Below are 24,066 nucleotides of genomic sequence, written 5' to 3'. Positions count from 1 at the left end.
TACTTTTTAACCCATGAAAATCTTCTCAAATGTCGGGGGTCATCTTATACGCCCAGTCGTCTTATACACCGGAAAATATGGTAGTTTGCAAGGATCAGATTTGCTGAGGATGTGGAAGAAAGATTTATAATTCTTTTCCTTCACTGGGCAGCACTTGAAGAAATAGGATGCCATAAAGCAAAACCAGAAAGAAAGGAATAGAAGTGAATCAAACAGGAAAAATAAGATGCAAAGTGTAAAAACTGTACTCTGTAGAAACTGGAATCACTTTCACAGTAATTTCTGTATGTACATTCATCTATAAAAGCATTATTTTTCCTTTTTACAGAGGACTTAACAGCTTAATCTTTACAAAATCAAATATAAATTGTTTAGGATTCTATATGTGTTTGAAATTGTTTATGGATAAACTCTAAAACAGAATAAGAAATAGTTAAACATCGTATGTTTCTCTCATTTTCATATATACAACTTACATCAAACCTGTATAATATTTGTCCCAAGTAGCTTATCAACTGTTTCTTTCTTAGATTGGATAGAAGGATAGATTAAACAAATATGCTTAATTTTGCACTATAATTTATTTTCCGTTCGGTATTATTTTTTCCTTCACCATGCACACATTTCTTTATAAAACCACCAACTCTTTATTAATCTAATGATGCAGGTTCTGACCTTAAACATTTTGAGCATAGAGATACATTATCATAGTGATACAATCATGATCAGTCCACTAATGGGAGAAGATGGCAAGGAGGTGACAATTAGCAGGGAGAAAGTGGGAACTGCTTAATTGTATCTATCTTTACAAAAAGGGGGGGGGAGAGACTAACCAATCAAAAGCAGTACCATAGAGGACAGAATAGAAATACAAGTCAAAGAAAATGGTAAGAGAATATCTATCCACTCCAGATGAGTTCAAATCGCCAGGAACAGATGGATTGCATCCAAGGATTCTGAAGGAGCTGGCAGACATGATCTCAGAACCACTAAACCAAATGTTTAAAACTCCTGGAGCAATGGGAAACTACCAGAGAACTGCAAAAGAGCTCATGTGGTTCCAATCTTCAAAAGGAGGGGAAATGGATCCAGGAAACTACAGATTCATTGACCTGATGTCAATACTTGGGGAAATCCTGGAAAAGATAATTAAGCAATGGATCTGGGAACACATAGAAATGAGCAAAGCTTTTACTAAAAACCAATATGGGTTTGTTAAAAACAGATCATGCCAGACAAATCTTAGTGCATTATTTGACAAAGTGACTAAATTAATGGATAAGGCAAATATTGTGGACATAGTTTACTTAGACTTCAGTAAGGCATTTGACAAAGTAGACCACAGCCTACTTCTTGGTAAGACAGAAAAATGTGAGATAGACAGCATCACCACTAGATGGATTCGCAGCTAGCTGACCAATTACACTCAAGTGTTCAGTTCTCAATGGAACTATATCTAAATGGAAGGAAGCATGCAGTGAGGTACCTCATGGTTCTGCCTTAGACCCAAGATTCTTCAACTTATTCATAAATTATTTAATGAGGGGTTAAAAGGGGAATTCATGAAATGTCTAGACAACACCAAACTGGGAGCAATAGCCAACACTTTAGAACATACGGTCAAACTCAGAAGGATCTTGGCAGATTTGAACACTGGGTCCTGTCCAAAAAAATGTAATTTGGTGGTGAAAAAAGTAAGGTCTTACACATAGGCAAAAAAAAACCCCAAACATACAAATACAGAATAGGTGATACCTGGTCCAACATCAGTATCTGTGAGAGGGATCTAGGTATCCTAGTACCACTGACAAGTGGTACGCGACTGTCCTAGAGAAGTGTAGTGGGGGAGAAGAATGAGCTGAAGTGACCCAAGCCTGAGGGAGAGGCAGCTGGAGCTGGAGGACTGTTGGGGCTTGGCAGAAGCCCCAGGAGCGCAGGCAGGGCTCCAGCTGATTGGCGCTTCCAGAAGCAGTGCAGAGCTGGAGGTGATTTGAAGAAAAGGGGGTGGAGAGAGGAGAGGATATAAAAGGACGTGGTTTTGGCAGGAAAGAGGAAAACAGACAACAGGGAAAAAGAATGGAACAGAGAAGAAACTGTGGAAGGAGAGCTCAGCAGGCAGGGAGGAAAAAGAGACAGGGAAGAAGAAGCAGCTGTTGCTGTAAGAAAAGGTCCCCTGGTTTGTTTTCTCCAGCCAGGAGAATGCAGTGCTGAAAAAATGAAAAGCCGGGAGACGAGCATGTCGGAAAGGAGGTGGGTTTATTTCGGAAACCAGTGAGTTCCTGATCAGCTGGCAGCTTGAATGGATTACCATAAGAATTTTTATACAGTTTTTACAGTGTTTTGTAATTCAGAGGCTCAGTTTGTGTGCTTTGGTTATTTAGTCTGTTTCACAAAGGCTAGCAATGAGTCCAAAGTGTTGGCTTCCGTAGGTTTCATTCCTTTAAACCAGGGGTGTCAAACTGCCGGCCCATGGGCTAGATGCATCATACAGAAGGCACGCCCAACCCATTGCCGGCAATGGCAAAACCGTCCTGATACGTTGCGTGATGTCACGAGTTTGACATGTCTGCTTTAAACAAATGTAATTAGTTTTATCCCTTTATTTTGAGTCTGTCTATGGCTTTTAGCAAGTTTTCTTTGTAGGTAACAAAGATGAATAGGGACCTGGGGGCTAAACTGTATGGTGAACTGGTGTGGAAACTATAGTAGGTAGATCTACTCTAGAAAAGAGAAGGCCTAGGGATGACATGGTAGCAGTTACTTGAGAGGCTGTCATAGAGAAGAGGGGGTTGACTTATTCTCCAAAGCATTTGAGGGCAAGACAAGATGAAAAAATATTAAAGAATGATACAATCTAGAATTAAGGAGAAATTTCCTAGAGTGACAACAATTAATCACTGGAACAGCTCGCCTCTTAGAAGTTGTGGGTGCTCCATCACAGGAGATTTTCAAGAAGAGATTGAACAACCATTTATTCATAATGGTATAGGTCTCCTGCTCAAGCAGTTGGACTAGAAGACTTCCAAGGTCCCTTCCAACTCTTATTCTATGACTTCTGACATAGTGAGTGAGTCAATAAGATACAAATTCTGTTAATGCAAGTTTATGAAGTAAGTCCCATTCAATTGAGTAGGGTCATATTCTATACAGTTCTTTATACTTCTGTAAGTTCTTAACATATAGGGGTCAACGCTGCTAACATCAGATGTTCTTGCTTTGACAACAGATGAAAATGCAGCCAATTTCTCTATGTTTTTAGAATTAGTTGGTGCTGGGAGGGGGGATTGGAATGAGAGTTCAGTTAGTCATAATAATAATAACTCTGTGGTGGGAATCCAAGGACAAACTGGGTCCAGACCTGTTAACATTTTGGGGGCTGGAGAGCAAGCCCGCAGTTCAAGCTAATTGGGGAATGTCATTTATGACTGTTTATTGGGGGTGGGAATTGTACTTTGTTACTTTGTAACCAGGGGAGGGGAATTTAGGTTTGGGGTTCAACTATGTAGTTCCAATACTTTGTTTCCCGAATAAAGGATTCTTTAAGGAAAACAATGCCTCAGTTCTTTTGAAGGGTTTCATCTGTCGGAACCATGACAATAGGTTCTGAAACAGGAAGGGTCAAAGGAAATGCTAACTTCATATTTATTTATTTTTTTGAAAATTTCCATATATCTCCTTAAAAGGATCTGCCGCTCTAAATTCATGTTCTTCTTCCTCAATTCCCTCTTTCCACTTTTTTGTATCATAGCTATTCAGTTGTGTCCTTACGAACATAAAGTAACTGTTGTAACAGTAAGAAAATACAAGATAAAGATAAGGAGAATATTTAAATGCAGTGGCAGTGCTGACCATGTAGCTATTTCTGCAAGAACTCCAAGGATCTTGCTTCCCTATCCCTTACTTCAGTGACTCATATGATCTAGAACAAACATTCTAATCTCTGCATCAAAAGCTGAATAACACAGATTATTCTAACTGGAAAGAAAAAGCTGGGCAAAGGCCAAAGCTTCACAAAGATCTGAACCTGGCAGCAAAAACAAAACCCATTTATGCATACATATACAACTATCTCTAAAAGGAAGGAAAACTGAAACAAAGAGGAACTTTCTACCTTATGGTGCTCTGCTGACAATTGTAAAAAATAGAACCTGAGACTCACTTCTCCACACCCAACTTTTTTCTTTTCTTTTCTTTTTTCCTGCTTTTGACTGATAGTTCATACTGCTATGTAGTACAGCCTCTTGGCTGCTATCCCAAGCACCCTTATGCTGACAGCCCCAACTTGTGACTCCCATAAAGTAGTCAAGATGGAATGAGGAAAATGTACGTAGATTGAGCAAGAACTGTGTTAAATGCCTATCTTTATAAGCAGACATGGTACCATTAAAGAAGCACTAAAAACACCCTTCTCTAATCAGTTTCAGAAAGGAAATAAAACAAACTGTGAGCAATGAGATGTAGGGGAATAGACTGGAGGAAACCACAGTGGGTGAAATATGTTTATCACTTATTTTCTTCACATTATCACAAAACATATTTGTTTTATTACTATAATGCTATTTTGGTATCTTCAAAAGAATAAGCAAAGCACACAGAAGGTATCAGGTGTTATACTGCTTTATAATAGAGATGTGCAACCCATAAATAGCAGGTACCTGCCCCCTTATCCCCAAAAGCCTGGATGGAGCCTCTGGGCTCTACAAATGTGCCACCAATGTAGCAGTAAACCTATGAATTACAGGAATGAGAATCAGTCATTTTATGTTGAAATATCTTGCACAGTAATATTGAGAACCTTCTTGCAACACTTGCACACTGCCACTTTACCACCCATTGTTTCTTATATCCATCCTGCCCACCATTACTAAAATACAGCCATGGCAGCCCAGGTTCAGCTGCTGTCTTCTCATTGTTCATGTCTGATTTTAATTTTTACTGGTGCTGCCCAAACAGTGATGCACCTCTTCTGCAAGCGTGTACTATATGTTTCTTCAAGAGCCAACCTTGGGGCTGACTAACGTACTACAATTGTTCATGCATTCTAGACCTGTCTACTGTGGGCAGGCAGCCCTAGACATGTTCTGGAAGACTGAATGTCGCATTCAGTCCCCCAAAGGCTGCATATCTTTATTATATAACACTAAGATGGGCGATTATACAAATTTGAATAATAAATTAATAAACAAAGTCCAGAAACTTCTTATTCTGCTGTTATTCAAACAAGCTCTGCCAAGAAGCAAGAACATAAACACAATGGTACAAATTCTGAAAACTGTAAGCCTTACAATGAGGTGTTTGTTGGAAACTAGAGATGAGAGTAGCTTAGAAGGGGTGAAGAACTGCTAGGCTACCCATTGTGACCTTTTGAATGGGTAATGTCATATCCTAGAGATTACAAAAATATAATACTTACATTTCTAGCAACAATCACTCACATCAAATAATACAGCAAAGTACGATCTTCAAAATATTATTAAAAAGCATAATTCAGGCAAGACTAGCACCAAATCTGGCAAGATCTCAAGAGTACCCAGTCAGGATGGGCTCCTTAATAGTGGTAGCAACAATGAAACTTACTCATGTGTGGCAACCTCTCCACTCCATGCCCTTTACTTTGAGGATGATAAACATAGCAGTAGTAGCAGCATCAACCCAAGCCAACCATTTGGTCTCAACAGCTGCTACTCTGCTGCTGAGATTTACCACTCTGATTTCCGCACAGGGCTCTGAGGTTATGCTGTGGAACTGCTACTGACCTATCCAGCCATGAGAGGGTCCAATGTGCTTGCCATTTCCTGAAACTGAGCTTGCCATCAAGATATTGCCTCCCACCTCCCCAAATCTGAAGACTACCATCTTACCTCAGTTGCTAAGAATGCATCCACCTCATTGTGGAAGGTATCAAAAAGAAAGGTCAGGGCCTGCCTATAGGAAGAAGCAACAATGATCAGCTCAGTATGGAAAATGGAAAAAAGTTTGTTTCATGTGGAGGATTGATTTATGTCAAATCAAAGCCTGCATGTACATTTCTAGCTCAGAACTGTTTGTCCTGATTGGCAATTCTTCACGTTTTCAGTCATGAGTTTTTCTCAGCCATATTTGAACATGGAACATTCTGAACATGGAACATTTCCGTGCTAGCCATATGTCCTACCAGATTTTCCCCATATGGCCTGCAAACATGGCTGGCCCACATTAAGAACTCAAATAGTGCTATGTCTCTTTATCTGTCTTTTTGTCATTTGATATTAGCCTATACAGTCCACAAAAGTTCTATTTTATATATTTTCTCTGCAAACTACACTGCAGTTTCATTCATATTTGTTTTACCTCGTGATGGTCTGCTTGATTGGCCTCTCCTGGAGATGAACATAGTGGTTGAGTGTAGAAGGGCTTTGGTCATCATTCACCTACATTAAGGAAGGCAGTGGCTCAATAGTATTCAACACCTCTCTGTTACACTCGCTAAGGCTGCCTGCTGCAAAGCTGCCTGTGCTACTGTTCGATAATGAAACCGTAAATCTTTGCCTTGAGGCAGCCAGGTGATGCCATCAAGATTCTTATCCAATGCCATGAGGGTGTTGGGGTTTGGATTAAAGGCTTCTGCTTAACCCTGGCAAGACCAAGTAGTTTTAAAGCCCCCAACCACTACCCCTCCCCACGATGATCCAGAGATTTTTCATCTTAGTGTTCAACTTAGAGCTTCTCCTACACTCATGTCTCCTGCTTGAAGAATCAATGGTAGGCATGTCTAGGAGGATATTTGTACAGGTTTATCTCATGCACCAATTCCTGGACCAGGAGGCTTTGCTCACAGTGACTCATACCTTAGTAAAACTCCCATTTGGATTACTGTGCAATTGACCTGAAAAGCATTCAAAAGCTGCAGCTGTTGGTGTTTCTTTGTAGGCCTATATAATAGCACCACTGCACTAGCTCCCAGTGGATTTCTAGGAGGTGCTGGTCATTACCTATAAAGCCTGCATGGCATAATGCCAGCCTATTTGCAGGACAACCTGATTTCCATACTGTCTGCCTACTCACTAATCTAGCATGGAGGGCATATTTCAGGACCCTTTCATTAGATAATGTCATCTTATTGGACCCCAGAGTAAAGCTTTCTCTGAGGAAGCACCTGCTCAACATCCCTTTGGAGATCCAGATGGCCCCAGTCCTTTTAGCTACTTGTAAGCTATTAAAGACCTGGCTGTTCCCTCAGGTAATTTGGGGCAGATGGTTAGACAAGCTCTGGTGGTTATGAGTTGGGTTGTATTAGTGACCTTGGATATTATGGTTGTTGGTCAATTGTTTTTAACCCTTATATGCCACCCAGATCCCTTTTTTGTAAAATAACTGGCCATATACATTGACTGATTGAATGGATAAGCAACAATTTTGTCAGTCTGTTTTCATTTTCATAAGCCAGACATTTACCGTCCTAGCCAGGTCATTGCGAACAGCCTTCCTCTTCATCAGTTGCAACTGGATATCTATGTCAAACTTTCTGCAGTGTTGAATATATTCATGATTTCCTAGTGGCTGTTTGCTGGAATGATAAAAAATAAATATAGAAAATGTAAGTAAAGGACTTTTTTTCCTTGTATATTACTGAGATTATTCCACTAGCAAAGATTTCTAAAATTCCTATTAACCAGATTTATAGTGGCCTACCCATAGGTGCCAGATATACTGTAGGTCATGATCCCATTGTGCAAATTTTGACATGAATTATGTAAAGTAACTTCTAACTGCAATGGAACACAAGTGAAACAAATTACATAATCCATGTTGCTTCTGCAATGATACACACACAGTTTTTCATTGTCCAGTAAAAAAAACATAGCAGTTAAAACGTGCCTTTTAAAAAGAAAAGATACTTGGTTTAATTTTTGTAGTATGTGATTTAAAATAAAGAAGTAGTATGTGATTTAAAATAACCTGACAGAAAAAGGAACATGAAACCAAAGATGACTACACCACAATTTCCCTGACACTTGTATCTACTAAAATAATTTGAGATTTAGATGCTTCTGCTAAAACCAAATGTTATGAAGTCCTGGAAACAAATTTTGAGCTTCTGCTTGCATTAAATGAAGCCTAGGAATAGAAAGTTTAATACAACACCCTACTGTTCTATTGACCTACGTTTTAAGATCAGACCAAGTCATTTTGCTCTCTAAGGGGATGGACAAGAACAGGAATAAGATACCTTCTTTGTATAGAAATCACAGAATTTGCTAATAATAAAGCCATTCCTCTGCTCTGAGTTATCAAAGACATCAGGCTGACTTAGAAGACCTGAGACAGGCTATGTGGCCTATTTAGTTTTTCTTCCAGAAAAATGAATGGTTGGAAGGGCTCTGGAGGAAAGGGGTGGTCACCCTATGGTCTCTGTAACAGGACATCTGGTCCTTTTACCTCCTAGTCTAAAAGGAAAGTTAGTACTTATCTCTCTCCACCCTACATCCTGGCCTGCCCATCCAGCACAGCTGTCATTACAAAAAAGTGATTGTCAGGGGTGGGGGGGGGAGAGAAAGAGAGGGTGTGTTGCTTCTAAAGGGGAGAAAGAAAAGCAGAATAAAACAAAACTCAAAGTCTGGGAAAAGAAGATTTTTAAAATGTCAGATGTGCTACCAGAATAGTATTTTCTTTCAAGGAAGTGCTACAACAGACTTGTAAGAAACATTCATTTGACACACTGGTAACATTTAATTCACATATACTAATTGCTTCAAAAGATAATTTTTAAATTTTAATCACATAGTATGCCCCTCTGTTCTTGGACACAGTGAATTAGGACTCAACTAATTATTATGTATGTAATTCTGGACTGCCCATCTATCATCCAAAGGCTGGAAAGGAGGCACCAGGGGCTTTTGGTCCTTTCTCCTTGCCTTGCTCCACTGGTACTTCGCCCCACAATCATTCTGCATCCTACAGAAGCAAGGAGATAGTCTATTGTAAGATCATCCAAACATGTACTCCCTGGGTGTTTTTTGATCATTTGGGGAAGTGAGAAAGAATTGCTTCGGCCCATTGATAATAAAGGACAACAGTGTTTTAGCATATGCTTTTTCATAAAGAATATGAATTTATTTCCTTGTTTATTTATTTATCCAATTTCAAGGACAACTGATGGGAAGTCCAAACCTGCATCTTTAGACCAGCTGTAATAAAAGGGGCTCCCAAAGGGCAGGGTAAAATAATCAAATATAAGAGGTAATATCAAAGATTTCCTGCCAGAGATTCAGGATAAATGTTGCTTGTTAGAGCAGGCCAAATAACAAGATATCCAAGGAAATCTATCCGTTATTAGGTAAATTTCTACATTCCAGATTCTAAGCTCTTTCCCAATTATCCAAATACAGGTAGTCCTCAAGTTACAACTGTTCATTTAACTACCATTCAAAGTTACATTGGACTTTTACAATCCATTCTTGAAGTTATGACTTCCACCTTCCCTCCCCCATGGTCATGTGATTGTAGTTTGGGCACTTGGTAATTATCTCACATTTATGACTTGCTGCAGTGTTCTGTGATCATGTGTTCTGCGATTTGTGACATTTTTTGCCATTTTCTGATAGAAAATGCCTATTGGATATGCTGGATTTGTTTAACAACCACATAATCTTGGTACTAAACTGCTTTGAAACTCACCGAATTTGATACTCAATGTATTCTGATGTGAAAATTTTGTCCCAGTACTCATAGTTTATTTGATACTTGACACACAAGCTAGAACTTGTCAATTGTTTTGTCACTACATTATTCCTTATGGGAAAATGTGTTTGGTACTCATCATTTTTGGTACTCATTGCACCTCCCCAAAGCAATCAACGATGAGTTCTGAGGTACCACAGTAATTCACTTAATGACTGTGGTGACTTGCTTGCAAAAATGGTCATAAATCATGCCTCATGGCACATGGTGCCTCAAGTTAGGAGCACAATGACTTATAACTGAAATTCCAAGCTCATTATGGTTGTAAGTCAAGGACAATCTTTAATTAGCAGCAAATCAATTTCAAATCTAGTTTAGTCTCATGAATTTGCTTTTTAATAATAGTGGGGGAAATGATGAGGTCTAGAATCTGATAAGAAGCATTTGTATATATTACAACATCTATTTTTACATATACCCTTGCCTTTAATACTAACACTGGAATGCATAAGACAAAAATTATTCATCACAGGCCAACTGAATTATTAGCTTGCTCTATAGGGGCACAATCTTAACAAAAAAGGAAAAGATGCAAGATATGTACATTTAAGCCACCACACTTTCAGTCTTGCAGGTAACAAACAAACAAAACACTGAAAAAAGTACATTAAAATAATTAACACATATAAACATACACAATATGCATATGTGTATATTCTGGAGTTTTGTATTTTAACTTTTTGTTTTTGAATACAATAAAAAAGTATTGCAGGTGAAAACTTAGTAGCTAAGAGCAACTTTAAATATTGTGATAAATCTGGGTTTTCAACTAAATCAAGATCAGGAAGAAGCATTCCTTGTATTTCCAAGAACAAGATATGCAGTTTGACTTGTATTTTAGGAAAACATCACTCCTACATGTTGGGCTATGCAGAATGCTAACTGGGTAGTCCTTGTGGAAAAAAAGCATCACAAGTAATTTAAGCAGCATTACAGGGTTGTGAATTATGACAGTTACATAGATTTATGGAAACAGGCAAGATGTCTGAGTTATGATGTCCCCATTACGATGTCTTACCATGTTTATTCCTTTTTTCTTTTCCTCACTAAAAAAATATTTGCTTAAAAGCCGGTGAAGAAAGTTGTCAATTTCCCAGGGTTCTCTTCAAATGTTTCCCCCAAAAAAACATTTTATAAAAACAAAACAGAATACACTGTTCCTTTGTTTAGAATATATTTTCAAAACAACACTCTCTCATTTTATCTTTCAATATTGCTGTTAATGCATTTTGTAAGATGAGGGCAACATTTTGTACATGCACAAGGCATTCTTCCCTTTCATCTGTGTTCAACGTTGGAATACTCTAAAGGGGTATATGCAACAGCATTTCTGCTTTGAGGATAAAAACAATTTATTGGTAATTGCTGAGTAAGCAAAAGAAGCTATAAAATTGTTGCTTAAGCTTTAAGCCAAAACTGCAGCAAAGTTACCCTGGGGACAGCTGTCTGAAAGAAGAGGTCAGCTATTCAGAAAATTAGTTTATGCACAAAGCCTTGTATCCCTCTATATCAGAGGTCTTCAAACTTGGCTCTTTTATGACTTGTGGACTTCAACTCCCAGAATTCCTCAGCCAGGCACGCTGGCTGAGGTATTCTGGGAGTTGAAGTCCACAAGTCATAAAAGGGCCAAGTTTGAAGACCCCTGCTCTATATACCTGGTGTGTATTACTTAGATCTAGCTGGGCTCAGGGAGTAGTGGGTGCCTCTCCTCCAAGGTTGGGATAGGGGTGGGTAGGAGGGTTGCTGTTGGGTTTTTTTTTGGGGGGGGGGAAACTGAGGGTTGTTTCGGGTGCTCCCCTGCAGATAGCCAAGTGTGAGCAACATTGTGTCCTATGAGTGTTGCCTGGCAGCCCAGTTCAGGGCAACCCAATCTCCACTGTGTGAGGAAGAGCTGGGAGAGCACTTGCAGGATTGCTGGGAAGACTATTTTTAACACCTGGTAGATAAAATCATTTGATTCACTTCAAAATATTTGTGCTATAATTTGCCTTTGGTTTCAATGTTGCCATCAACACCATACATTATTGTAACAAGCGAACAAAAAAAAAATCTATTATACAGGCTGAAATACAAGAAGGGCAAGGATCATTTAAAGCAGAGATGGATTGCTTTTTACCATCAGGTGCCAGTCTTTTAAAATTATTGTTTTATTATCAGTATTTGAGAGGGTATTTAAAGTGAGTGTAAGTTAGGGGGCCTTCTTTCCCTCCCATTATTGGGGAGAATCTGTACATGCCAAACCACCTCCCTTTCTTGTCAAGTTAAATTTACTTGACATTTCGCATAACTTTTCCCCATTGTTTTATATTATTTCCTGCCAAAAATCAGCAGGAAATTCTGCCTCTGATAATTTCTAATGCATTTGCAGCAGCAGGATCTACCAGGATGTGGGAACTATAGTTCAGGGGTCACATGACAGTGAAGATTTCCTTTCATTCACTCTTTCCTATACATTTCTGTGCCAATGACAGAGAGGCTACATGACATTGCTCTGGTTAAAGAAAATGCTTAACATGCATTTCTCCACTGAGGTGAGCAAGTATTCTAACACCAGAATACTTGCTCACCCTGCTCGACAGCAAGAAGGGGAATATTTGTTTGTCTTATTGTTGGTGCCTTATTTGTTTTGATACAATGAACCATAATATTTTACTAAATTGCTACTAAACAGGTACATGAATATGATGGGTGAGGTTTTCCAGCAATATGGGATGCATTGTCATCAGTATGCTAATCATAAATGACTTTATATTACCCCTTGGGCTATAGGGAAAAGGTTAGATTCCCAGGATCTGGATGGGACAGACCTGACTGAAGATGAGTTTCCACATAACAGGCATTACCTGTCTACTGAGGTCTTCCATCAACTCAAACGTTAGCTTGGAGCAGGCAGAAATTACCCTTGATAGAACAAATTCATGACTTTTGGATCTTTTTAGATTCATGGCTCTGGTTGCTACAGGTAGAAACTGTGACTTTCAGTTGGCACGTTAGTTGCACCATTACAAGGAGCAAGAACATCTTCTAACAGAAACTCATGCTTTAATTACCATCCGATAAGATTGCCCTTATGCTAGCTAGAAACATCTGGTGGAAGTCCCTTTGCTACAGACTCTGAACTGGAGACCAATTAGCTTCTAGGCTTAATCTACCAGTTTTAACATATGAAACCCTTTATGGCTTGGGCCCTAGGTATGACCACCTGGACCAACCAGGGTCAACCCAGCCTATCAGGTCCTCTAGGGAGAAACTCCTCTTATGTCCCACTTTTAGGAGGGAAAGGGAGTTGGGCCAAGATTTTCAGCTTCTTAGTACCAGTAACTGGTTCTATGGAACAGCCTCCTGGTGGAGATCAGGCTGCCCCCTTCCTGACTGCATTGAGAAAGATGCTGAAAAAAGAACTGTTCTGGAGAGCATTCTAAGTACACTGAACCATTTCAGTGGTATTTATGGCCTCTTTTATTACTGAGCTGCTATTTTATCATTATGTTCTTTTCATTTCATGCTGATATTGATCCTACTGTGGATCCTTTCAGCACTTTTTCTATACTGTGTTAATCCTTAAGAGTCACTTGACTGTGACAAGATAGAAATGTTGTAATACATAAATAAATAATGGGTTGACCCACATCATAGGGCTGATTATCACTACATTATTTGCAACTCTCATTTAAGCAGGTCAAAACAGCTTTAGGGTGAAAGGCATGTGAATCATTGCTGTTATCTACTGTCAGCTTTGCTAATCCTTCTCAAGGTTGTATTAGGCAGTGAGAACAAAATTAAAGCTAAGCAAAACATTCTAGAACAGCTTAGGAAAAACATGTTTTTTTAAGGATCATTTGGGGCATTGCTAATAGAACAGGGCATTTGTATACCAGCTCATCAAAGCTATTTCCATGTGGATGGAGGGGCAACAAGGAACTTCTGCTCTCCTCATCCGGCACTCAGTGTCCTGCCAAGGAGGCGGATGTGTGGCAGGGCAGAGAAGGGGCAAGACAGCTCATTTCAATGTGCGTGTGCACACACAGTGGTGTAGGAACAGCTTTTACAGGCTATACATACATAGCTTTGACTGACTGTTTAGTCTCCCTAAAAAACACTGAGCATTTGTACATTTATTAGTATTCAAGGAACACCCACAAAGTACAGATTAATGTGCTTGACCTTCAAAACAGGGACAATAAATGGCAGTCTACAGCCAACATGATTTAGTTTTCAAATACAAAAGCTGCTGCTTTTTTCTCTTTTGACAGAGGCATAAGGCACCACACATGGGAAGGATTCTGTGAGGTGGTGTTTAGGCAAGAAAAGGAAGGCAGAAGGATGCCTTCCCTGCAGGCTAACAAAGCTGCCCTTGTATACAAGCACGATAGACAGCAGTTTCCCTTGCATTAAGCAGAGGAGAAAGTGTCAACCGTCTTATACGAAAATCACAATTTAGCAAGTGAGTAACAGGTTGTATACTGCCATTTTGTAAAATAGGAAGCAAAATTCACTGTTCAAATTTCCCCTGGTAATGGATGCATCTAATCATTACTTGTGTATCTGAGTAAAACAAACAGCTTCCTCTAGCTGGGACTAAAAAAAGGTCATTTTAAACCATTTCTCCCTAATCTAGTACTCTGCTTTATTGAAGTGCATTTTCCATTACTCTAAGCAGGCATGAATATTGGCCAGGCTGACTGGGGGATGGGGTTTGTAGTTCAGCATAGCACAAAACACAAAAATAAAAAAGGCTAATCTAGGAAGAATGAATTAGAGCTCCAAATTTGCAAGAAGGGAAAGAATAAAATATCAGAGTAAGAACAGTAAGAGAGCAATGCCATGATCAGACAGACATTATATGTAGGAGGGATCCAAGAACCATTTTAAGCAGAGATTTGGACTTAAGCTGATCTCTTTAGTCCCAGCCTAATGCCTTGTCATCTAATGGCTTCTGCAACAGCAAGAAGATGGGCATACAGCAGTACACTTTACAGCTGTTTTCCCCAACAATTGCCTTCCTAAAATGATGGTAGTACAAATCCTACCATTCTCAGCCAATAAAGCAGATGTTGACTGGGAATTCTGGGAAGCGTAGTTTCAACACATCTGGAAGGCATATGTTGGTAAAAGCATCTTTGCTTCTTCCCCTCCTTTATGATATGGAATCCAGTAATAAAACAGGGCTTTTCCTTTCCATAAATACGGTGCCAGATTTTGCTGGAAGGAGAATCAAAACAAAATAAGAGGCGCCTGTGGGTTCTAGGTTGGCAGTGTCATCTTTTTTTCTTCTGCTGCTGCAAATCTTTTGCTTCTGTTTTTAATTAAGTGATGTTACATAAAAGGAAGATTTCTTTTGCTTATAGCTTATTATATCTCTACCATGTAAAAATAGTATTTCAAAATCTCAGTAAGAAATCATTGGGAGAATTTCTATTATTCCTTTGGCTTAAAGTCCAGGACACTCTTCTATTCCTCTACAATGGCTCACTCAATTCTTTCTACAAGAAGCCTCAGTACTGATGGCATCCATGAGATATTTCCAATGCTCAAAATGTGTATTGAAATGTATTAATGCATTAAGTGATTCCCACAGTGATAACTTGAGATCTCTTAGCCATTTAGGCACACATATATGTGCATGCATCCACTTATTGCCTTTCACCAATGAAGAGAAAGCCAGGCTTCAGTTTGAGTCATGTTGATGGTTGTAGACTTCCACAAGAATGCATTTAAAAAACAGTCACAGTTACCCATAATTGCAGAAGTTGGGAGGTTTGTTTCTTTTTAGTGCATATGCTCTCCGTCTCTCTCTGACGTACTGAATGGTTCTCTCCTAAGACCACTGTGGTTTTAGAGACCATTCCTTAATGAACTGGTCTCAGTAATAATCAGTTTGCTCTTGCCAGGCTGCATATTCAGCTGCTGTAATTGGACCACAAGCTCTTAAGTTTAAAACTACAAGGCTGCTCTGAACGTCTCAGTGTATAAATGAGTAATTTGTCTGGTTAGAAATACAGCATACCAAGGTCAAGAAAGACTGAAGATTGGTCTAAATGGTCTGCTGAATACTAGCTCCTAGTTAGTTGACTGACAGTTCACCAATCAGGATGTTTACTGATTTTCCCTTGAAAACATATGGCATTTTCATTATTCCATTTACTTTAAAAAAACAACATCATTCCAACGAAATGAAAAAGAAGTGATTTCTGTTGTTCAAAAACAAAATGTAAGAGGATATTCATGTCTCCTTTTGATTGACACAATTTATCAATCAAAACTTGCTAGAAACAAAACTAAGAAACCAAAAAAAAGTTTCAGTAGTTCTCTGCTTGCACACCAGCATCGTTAACTATCCCTTGACTATCTTTGTCAATGGACATGCAAAAAAACAGAATAGCCCCAGTTTTTAGCTATAATTATTTGATTGCAAAAAAAGAAATTTATAGATTTCCCACATACTGTATTACAAAAAAGTCCAGTTGCCTTTTAGCAAAAGCACCTTTGGAACAAGTATGACCTGGATAAGAATCTCCATAGACATCCCATATATTGCAGTTGCTCAAATTTTAAAGTATAAACTGAAGGTGGATTTTTTCCCCAAGCATCTTATTTGACTCATACATTAATGTATTTAAGCATCAGTGCTGTCACAGCATGTCTTGAAATAGCTCTCCTACTAAGCCTGCATTTCCTAAACCGAACATTAATTGTATTTTCCAAAGCCAACTAATATCTCTTGTAGACCAAATTATTTTAGAAAATGCAAACTTAAATATCCTCAACACAACACTACCGATGTTAAAATAATTCCAGAGTATTTTAGGAGTATTCAGCATGGAAGCTGTGTAATTTGGATTAATGTCATGGAAACACTAACAAATTCAAATCATAGCTTTTCTATAATATGTCGTAACTTTTAGTCTTCAGAAGTCTAACACATGATTTTGTGGGTTTATGCTAAGTAACTTAAGAAATACGTAAACACCTGCAAACTAGATAGTCCTCAATTTATGACCATTCAATTAAGTACAGTTCAAATTAAAGATGGCCTAGGAAATGGTGCTTTATGACCTCGAAAGTACTTCCCCTCTGTCACAGAATGTCACATCCCCATCCCCTGCAGTCATGTGATTGTCATCTTGGTGCTTGGCAACCTGTTCACATTTGTAACTAGCTGCCAAGCACCCCGCAATACATTCTTCTCTGTTGGCTTCCACAGAAGGTCAATGGGAAAGCTGGCAGGGAAGCTTGCAAGCCGCCAATACCCCTCTGGGTGCTGGCTGAACAAACTACCTGCCAAACGATTTCACTTCCTTGCCTGCTTGGATTTCAGTAATCCAAAAAGGCAAAGAACTGACATCCTTCACCAGGCTGTTCTTTAAGGCCACCCCCAGAGAAGAGGGGGAGCCAAAATCCAAGCAGAATTGTCAGACCCTGAATAGAGAGGTAGGGTGCTTAGGGTACAAAGTACGGAGTGCCTCAAGGAGCGGGGTGGAGGAGGCCCTGGGGCCTGGCACAGCCCATGCAAGTACTCTCTCTACTCAGGAGCTAAAAATCCTCCTTGAATTTTTACAATTTTAAGCTTCTGAATGGACAGAACTCCCACAGGGCCTGTACTGAGCCTCCCATCCTGAGAGATTCCACACTCATCTGGGACTCTGTCCACTTAACAATCTGCAAGACTGCTTAACAACTGCAACAGGAAATGCCAGTCCTCAAGTGAAGCAGTCAATGAAATCTTGCTTAATGACTGCTTTGCTCAAACACCAAGATTCCAGTCCTATTTATGGCTGTAAGTCAAGGGCCACCTGCATAGCAATATAAAACCTATCTTCATTACTGTTACTTTGGCATAGTTAATAGGCAGATGATGTTAAAAGACGCTATAAACAATTAGTATGGAAATGACAGTTATAAAGACAGTTAAAGCAGCAATCCTTGTCATGTTAATTCTTTACTGTTCACTGGTTAAAGCATAAAAATGATAATGAAGGCAAAACAGAAACAAAAATAATCAGGCCAATGACAATATTTCATATGTCTATTCAAAACCAAATTCCACTGATTACAACCTAAGTTTTTATATTACCACTCACTTTTGGAGGAATTCCTCTACACCACATATTTTGAGAACAAAATCATCCACATCAATGTCACATAATTCATCGTGAGTGTAACACAAGGTCTGGTATATGAGTAAGTCCACTGTGGAGGAACCTGCAAGGATAGGCAAGAGGGAGGAAAGGAAAGAATAGTCAGCATAATGATTTCCAAGGCAAAAATTCCATGGAATTCCTCATATCTATCATCCCCTTTTAGACATACGGTAATTATTCCACTTGTTCCATTTCTTCTGGCATCAGTGAAGAATTCGTGCCATTTCCATCATGGGAATGCAAACTGACACCAATAAACCATATAAAAAAGATTAAATAAATCTGTCCTTGAGTTAGCCATGGTTACTTATCTATGCTTTCTTGGCAATATTATGGAAATAGGTACCTGTTCTTCTTCTAACCAACAACCTGGAATTTCCAGGTGGCTCTCAATCCAAATACTAACCAGGACTAACCTGGCTTCTTTAGATCAACCAAGATCAGCTAGATGCTCCTGCTTACCAAGGCAACAAAGCATCTATTCCTTTAAACTGATGTGGTATCCAACTAAAGATACTACCTACATTTATTTTATATTCTTTTTAGTGGAGTCATGACTGTAGTCAAAAGATCAGTGTCCAAGACAATAAAAATTTGTCAATTCTAAAAAGTAGAATAATAAAAAAATAATTTGTATGTAGTTTTCTATAGAGATAGTTATTCTAGTATGTTTCAGAAATTTTGGACTTTAGTTCCTATTATTTGTGGCTGTTGTGCTGTATGCTAATTACAGAAGTTATAATTGTAGGTGCGCATGGTAGGGACAACAGGAGAGAAATGATGAATGGTTATAATTCATTATATCTAAACAGCGTCATCTTGGGAGAGCCTGGCATAAATCTTAAAATATAAATTAGGATCTACAAAAGGTCACAGACTTAAAAAAACACATTTCAGCAGTTAAATTACATTTTTTCCTAACAAAAAATAATAAAGGAAAAGAGGAAGAGGGATAGTTTGATGAGGCAAGACACCAAATAGTCAAATCTGGCCAATTTATAAAAATAAGTATTCTATGCTAGTTTGATACTTAATTGAAAGCTGGAAATTTTGGCATGGTCCTAACCACAATTTCCCTCTGGCAAAAAACAAAAAAACAAAAAACAAACCCCAGAGTTCCCAGAAGATAAGGCATGAATCATAAACTAACATGTCTGCAGGATAAAAATATCCTAAGAAATTCAGAAAGAAAATAAAACACATTTACATTATGAAATGGAAATGGATCCCATTTCATCAGATGTAATTCAGTTAGTAATCTTGCCTTAAAAAGATGAAAATTATTGCCCGAGAAAATTCTGAAATATATGGATCACCAAAGAAGAACAAAGAATTGCATTTCAAGTAGAACTGGTTTTATTGGAAAACATGACTCTTCATATTTAGAGAATGGCTAATTAGTTTATTGAGTTAAAAAGGAGAAAGTATTAGTGCAGGACTAAGTCAGAGATTCATCCAACTACATATCCTCCCAATAAAATATATAGTGTACTATCCAGTGTGCAAGAATCAGAGTCAATGTCTCTCCATACAGCCCACTAATGCTATCAGACTAAAACCTCTAAATCAGACATGTCAGACACAAGGCCCGGGGCCTGGATCTGGCCCGCAAAGTGGTTTCATGTGGCCTGCGAAGCCATCCTGGAAACAGTGAGGGAATGGCCCCCACTGCCTTGGCCCTGGCCCAGAGACCCTCCTTCCACCAGAGACCCTCAGATCTGTCCCACTCCTGTCCAGGCCCGCATAGGCACCCTTGATGCGAATGATGTAGAGCTGGTCATGCTCACCCAGTAGGCCATACGCACTCTAGCCACGCCCACCCAGTAGGCCACACACCCCTGGCCATACCCACCCAGCCCCCTGAGGGCAACCGAAATGCTGATGCGGCCCTCAATGAAATTGAGTTTGACACCCCTGCTCTAAATGAATGAATTAGGAAAGCCAAATAATAACTTATAAAAACATTAGATAGACTTTCGGTTATTGAAAAGGAAAATGATATCTGTTGTAAAAATCTACCCTCAGCAATTTCAGATTAAATACTATAATAGTATCAATAAGTAAAGTATATTTTAATGTGCAGATAGATTGTAATTAACAAAAATGGGTTTTTTTTAGCTTAACTAGATCAAACTAAAGTAATTGTACAAGTCCTGGCTTCATTAAACAAAAGAATAATATAAATACAAATATGCTGAAGCATGGTAGACTATGATTCATGATACATACATTCATGTTCACTACTGGCACAGATTGAAGAAAAATCCTACTACAAGCCAAAAACTTACAGTCACAAGTGAATGTGAGAGGTTCTTGTAGACTATCATAAACTACGGTCACCTTCAAGCTAATCCCATGGCCAAGATGTTCAGGGCTTAGATTGACAGTGCTCCAGACATAACCTGTGAGGGAGTAATCCTTGGTACCAAAGCCAGATCTCAATCTGTGGACAAGACAAAATGGGTACAATTAGTATATAAACTACTATAATAAGTATAATTATGTGCCATGCTGATAGGCTTTTGTGTGGGTTTTTTCATCATTTAAAAATATCTGCATTTAATTTTCTCATTTGTTCCACATTTTTAATTCATATCATTTAATTCATGATATTAAGACTTTGCTAAATTGGGTTTTCACATTTGTTCTTTTCATCTTTTCTAAGATACTATATAATTGTGTTAACACCCTGTCTGAGACTCCCATCTAAATACACCATACATTTCCAATGCACCATGGAATCACATAAATGTGTGTATGGCCTGGAAATGGATTAGTCCTTAAACACTGAAATTATGTGACTCAAAATATTGGGACATTATTATTTCCACAAATACTCAATTGAGGATCCCCAGAGAGCAGGTTAGTGCTAATGTAGACTCTGTTAATGCTAATCTAGACAAGGTGTTAGTTTTAAACATGCTGAAAAAGAATGACAAACACCATGGAGAGAAAAATGGTTACATTTTGTAAAAGGATAGCAAAACAGAAAGATTTTCATGCAGGTAGAGCAAGTGTCTATCAAAGATATTAGTTTGACTTCCTTCTGAAAACAGTGTCTCCCTTAGACTAAAAACCACAGAATGAAGCTGCACCAGACTGAACTATTATGGTAACACACTGAATTTTACTTGTGACATTCCTCAGTTCCTTGATTTATATGGACAAATGCCTTCTCTCCTCTATCACTCCTACATGATTGAGAACTATGGCAGGAATCAGAATCTCCCCTAGGTTCATCCAATCACTTGCAGGTTAAGATACCGCTCAGTGAAGCAGTTACTTAAATACAATCTAACATAATCTTTAAACCAAAAGCATGTTTTTGGTTTAAAGGATCAAGAATTAAGCAATAAATTGGTCTACATGATTAGGTCATTGGTTACATGGACAGACAGAGAAAATCACACACAAGCACAATTTGATTGCAGAAGAAATGTTAGGCAGAGAAAAAGGCAAGGAAAGGCACTATGAGGAGTTATTTTCTATCATAGGCTGGTACTCACACATCAAGCATATGGCAGAATGCAGCAACCTCTTCGTCTTTTTCCTCAGACACCTCAAATAGTTCATAACCACTGGACACGGGATAATGCCGAGAAGTGCCCTGATTCCAAAAGTGGATGGGGAGTAGGGAGAAATAAACGAAACACCACCATCAATAAATTAAAATTCTGAGTATATATTTCTCACCCCATGTGCATCTAAACCATTTATTTTACATAGTAGTTAAAGATATACCAAGGAATGTGGCAGGAGCAACTTTTGGCTTTGTTTTATATATAACATAAACACAATTATTTCCCTTTAAGTTAACAAAGGTCTTATTAGGCTATAAAAGTTTTTGCCATTTTTTTCTGGCTTACAAATTGTGAGGATCAGAGAATTATTTTTTTTTATTTTTTTTTATTTTAATTCCATTTACTGTATATCCCGCCCTTCTCCGAAGACTCAGGGCGGCTTACAAGCTTAGCAGTAGCCTTCATTCTATGTATATGCCTGCTTATTAGGGCTTTCATACACACCCCAAGCGGCATTATTACAAAGTCAGCTTAATTGCCCCCAACAATCTGGGTCCTCATTTTACCTACCTCGGAAGGATGGAAGGCTGAGTCAACCTTGAGCCTGGTGGGATGCGAACCTGCACTAATTGCAGGCAGCTGGTGTTACTTAAGGAGGCATCAGCCCACTCCACCAAGGCTCTTTAATATGGACTGATCCAATGTCTAGTCAGGATATGACTTGACCTTAGGCTTTATTATTTATTTATTATTTATTGAGTGTGTGTGACTGGCTCAAAGTCACTCACCCAGCTTATAATATATCTGTAGCAAAAAAGAAGATGTAGAAGATTTGCATTTGTAATGAATTGTAAGTGCACTGGTTTTTTTTCCAATGACTACTGCAGAAATAAGATTTTACTATTTACTCTACATCAAGGGTGTCAAACTGCCAGCCTGTAGGCCGGATGCGTCACAGTGAAACCGCGCCCACCCCATTGTTGGCAATGGAAAAAAAGTTGTGATACTTTGCAACACGTGACGTTGCGAGTTTGACATCCCTGCTCTACACGATATAAGGCTTGAATTTCAACTCAAAATTCTCTTTCAGATGAGAATTGTTCAGATACATATACAAGTTCTGTTTTTCAGTCTGCAATTACTTCTGAATAAACATATCATGATTGTTTTTATAGATTAAATAAAGATTGCACATGGTATCCAGCATAGGTATTACATTTGCATTTTCAGACTCCTTCCGGTTATATATGTGGTGGGGCAGAGTATATTTGAGTCCTTTGGGAATAGGATGGTATATTTTTATTTTATTTTTTTTATTTTTAATCCCATTTATATCCCGCCCTTCTCCGAAGACTCAGGGTGGCTTACAATCTAAAGCACAATGTGCTTAGCAATAGCCTTCATTCTATGTATATACCTGCTTATTAGGGCTTTTGCCCCCCCCCCCCAAGCGGCATTTTTACAAAGTCAGCTTATTGCCCCCAACAATCTGGGTCCTCATTTTACCTACCTCAGAAGGATGGAAGGCTGAGTCAACCTTGAGCCTGGTGGGATGCGAACCTGCACTAATTGCAGGCAGCTGGTGTTACTTAAGGAGGCATTAGCCCACTGCTCCACCAAGGCTCTTTTTAAATTATTAATTCAATAATTCAATAATTCAATAATTCAATAATTCAATAATTCAATAATTCAATAAATAAATATTGTGTAACTTTTAAACTAAAAATAAAAAAACCTTCCCAAACCTCATAATACTGTAACTAAAAGCCCAGCCAAGCAGAACAATGGTTAAAGAAGGATTCTCAAAATGTTTCATTTTGTTCCTCTTTCCCAAATGTCACAGTTGGATGAGAGAGAAGTAGGGATAGAACACTGAATGCCAAGCTCAACCAAATGGAATGCACACATGGACCCAGGGCTTCCGTTCACTTCTTCAAAGCAAACAAAAGATCCACTGTCAGAGCAATTAACCCATTAAATAGACAGAGAAATGTGGGGAGGTGGGCACAGAACACAATAGGCATTCATGGGCAGTCTTAATGTTCTTTTGTACATCAAAATTAGAGAATGACTTACGTGATCTTTGCAAGCTTCTGCCATTTTTAGATGCACAGGAAGTTAATCCCCAAAAGTTTGGAGTTGTTTGTATTTATATCCTTTATGTTTCAGAGGTATTTCTCATTTACTCTTATATTCAAAAATATGACACTGTCCACTCATAATCCCATATGAACTGGTAAAAATACTTCCCATGACTCATGGCTAAAGAATTTTTTTCCTATTCCTCCGAATGCTGCTGTAACATACTTATTAAAAGTAGTGAAAAGAAAATGCTGGCATATATTGTACACAGTATTCCTGATACTTGTGTGCTAATACGGTAGCAATTTAAATACATTCTATTTCTAAAATATCAGACTGTTACGTAGTTTTGGAAATAGTAAACAGCCAGGACGAACTCCTCTTTTCACGGCGTTTTAACTGGACACTGCCTTTCCTCGAAGTGCCACTGTGTGGATCATATAAATAGGTTCACTGACATATATGGTCCTTCCCTTCCAAGGGAAACAGTTAAGGCTGCTGACATATATTGTGTCAAGCTTCGGTGCAGCCAAACAAACAAGTGGGAAGTGAATTCCAGAGCCAACATTTAGACTGGAATAAGAAACTTAAATTGTTATTTC

The 24,066-nt window shown here is 38.6% G+C and overlaps 2 protein-coding genes across 9 annotated transcripts in view; both read right to left on the bottom strand.

Moving 5' to 3' along the window:
• The window catches only part of PIK3C2B (phosphatidylinositol-4-phosphate 3-kinase catalytic subunit type 2 beta), a 103,790-nt gene that overhangs the window by 56,891 nt on the left and 22,833 nt on the right, over positions 1–24,066 (bottom strand). The window contains exons 3-8 of the mRNA XM_083359217.1: positions 21,368–21,468; positions 20,150–20,304; positions 17,802–17,922; positions 7,435–7,546; positions 6,331–6,410; positions 5,862–5,925 (exon numbers count right to left, since the gene is read on the bottom strand). Of these exons, the coding sequence (XP_083215343.1) occupies positions 5,862–5,925; positions 6,331–6,410; positions 7,435–7,546; positions 17,802–17,922; positions 20,150–20,304; positions 21,368–21,468 (633 nt within the window). The remainder of the gene's footprint in view (positions 1–5,861; positions 5,926–6,330; positions 6,411–7,434; positions 7,547–17,801; positions 17,923–20,149; positions 20,305–21,367; positions 21,469–24,066) is intronic.
• Positions 22,587–24,066, bottom strand: part of RBBP5 (RB binding protein 5, histone lysine methyltransferase complex subunit) — a 938,867-nt gene continuing 937,387 nt past the window's right edge. For 3 of the 8 annotated variants that reach the window (XM_083359227.1, XM_083359228.1, XM_083359230.1), the window contains one exon: positions 22,587–23,006. The gene's annotated coding sequence lies outside the window, so the exon portion shown is untranslated. The remainder of the gene's footprint in view (positions 23,007–24,066) is intronic. The other 5 variants (XM_083359226.1, XM_083359232.1, XM_083359231.1 and 2 more) reach the window with 5 other exon arrangements.

The sequence above is a fragment of the Vipera ursinii genome, assembly GCF_947247035.1.
Source record: "Vipera ursinii genome assembly, chromosome: 3".
Classification (NCBI taxonomy): domain Eukaryota; kingdom Metazoa; phylum Chordata; class Lepidosauria; order Squamata; family Viperidae; genus Vipera; species Vipera ursinii.
This window is presented reverse-complemented; position numbering and strand designations above follow the sequence as displayed.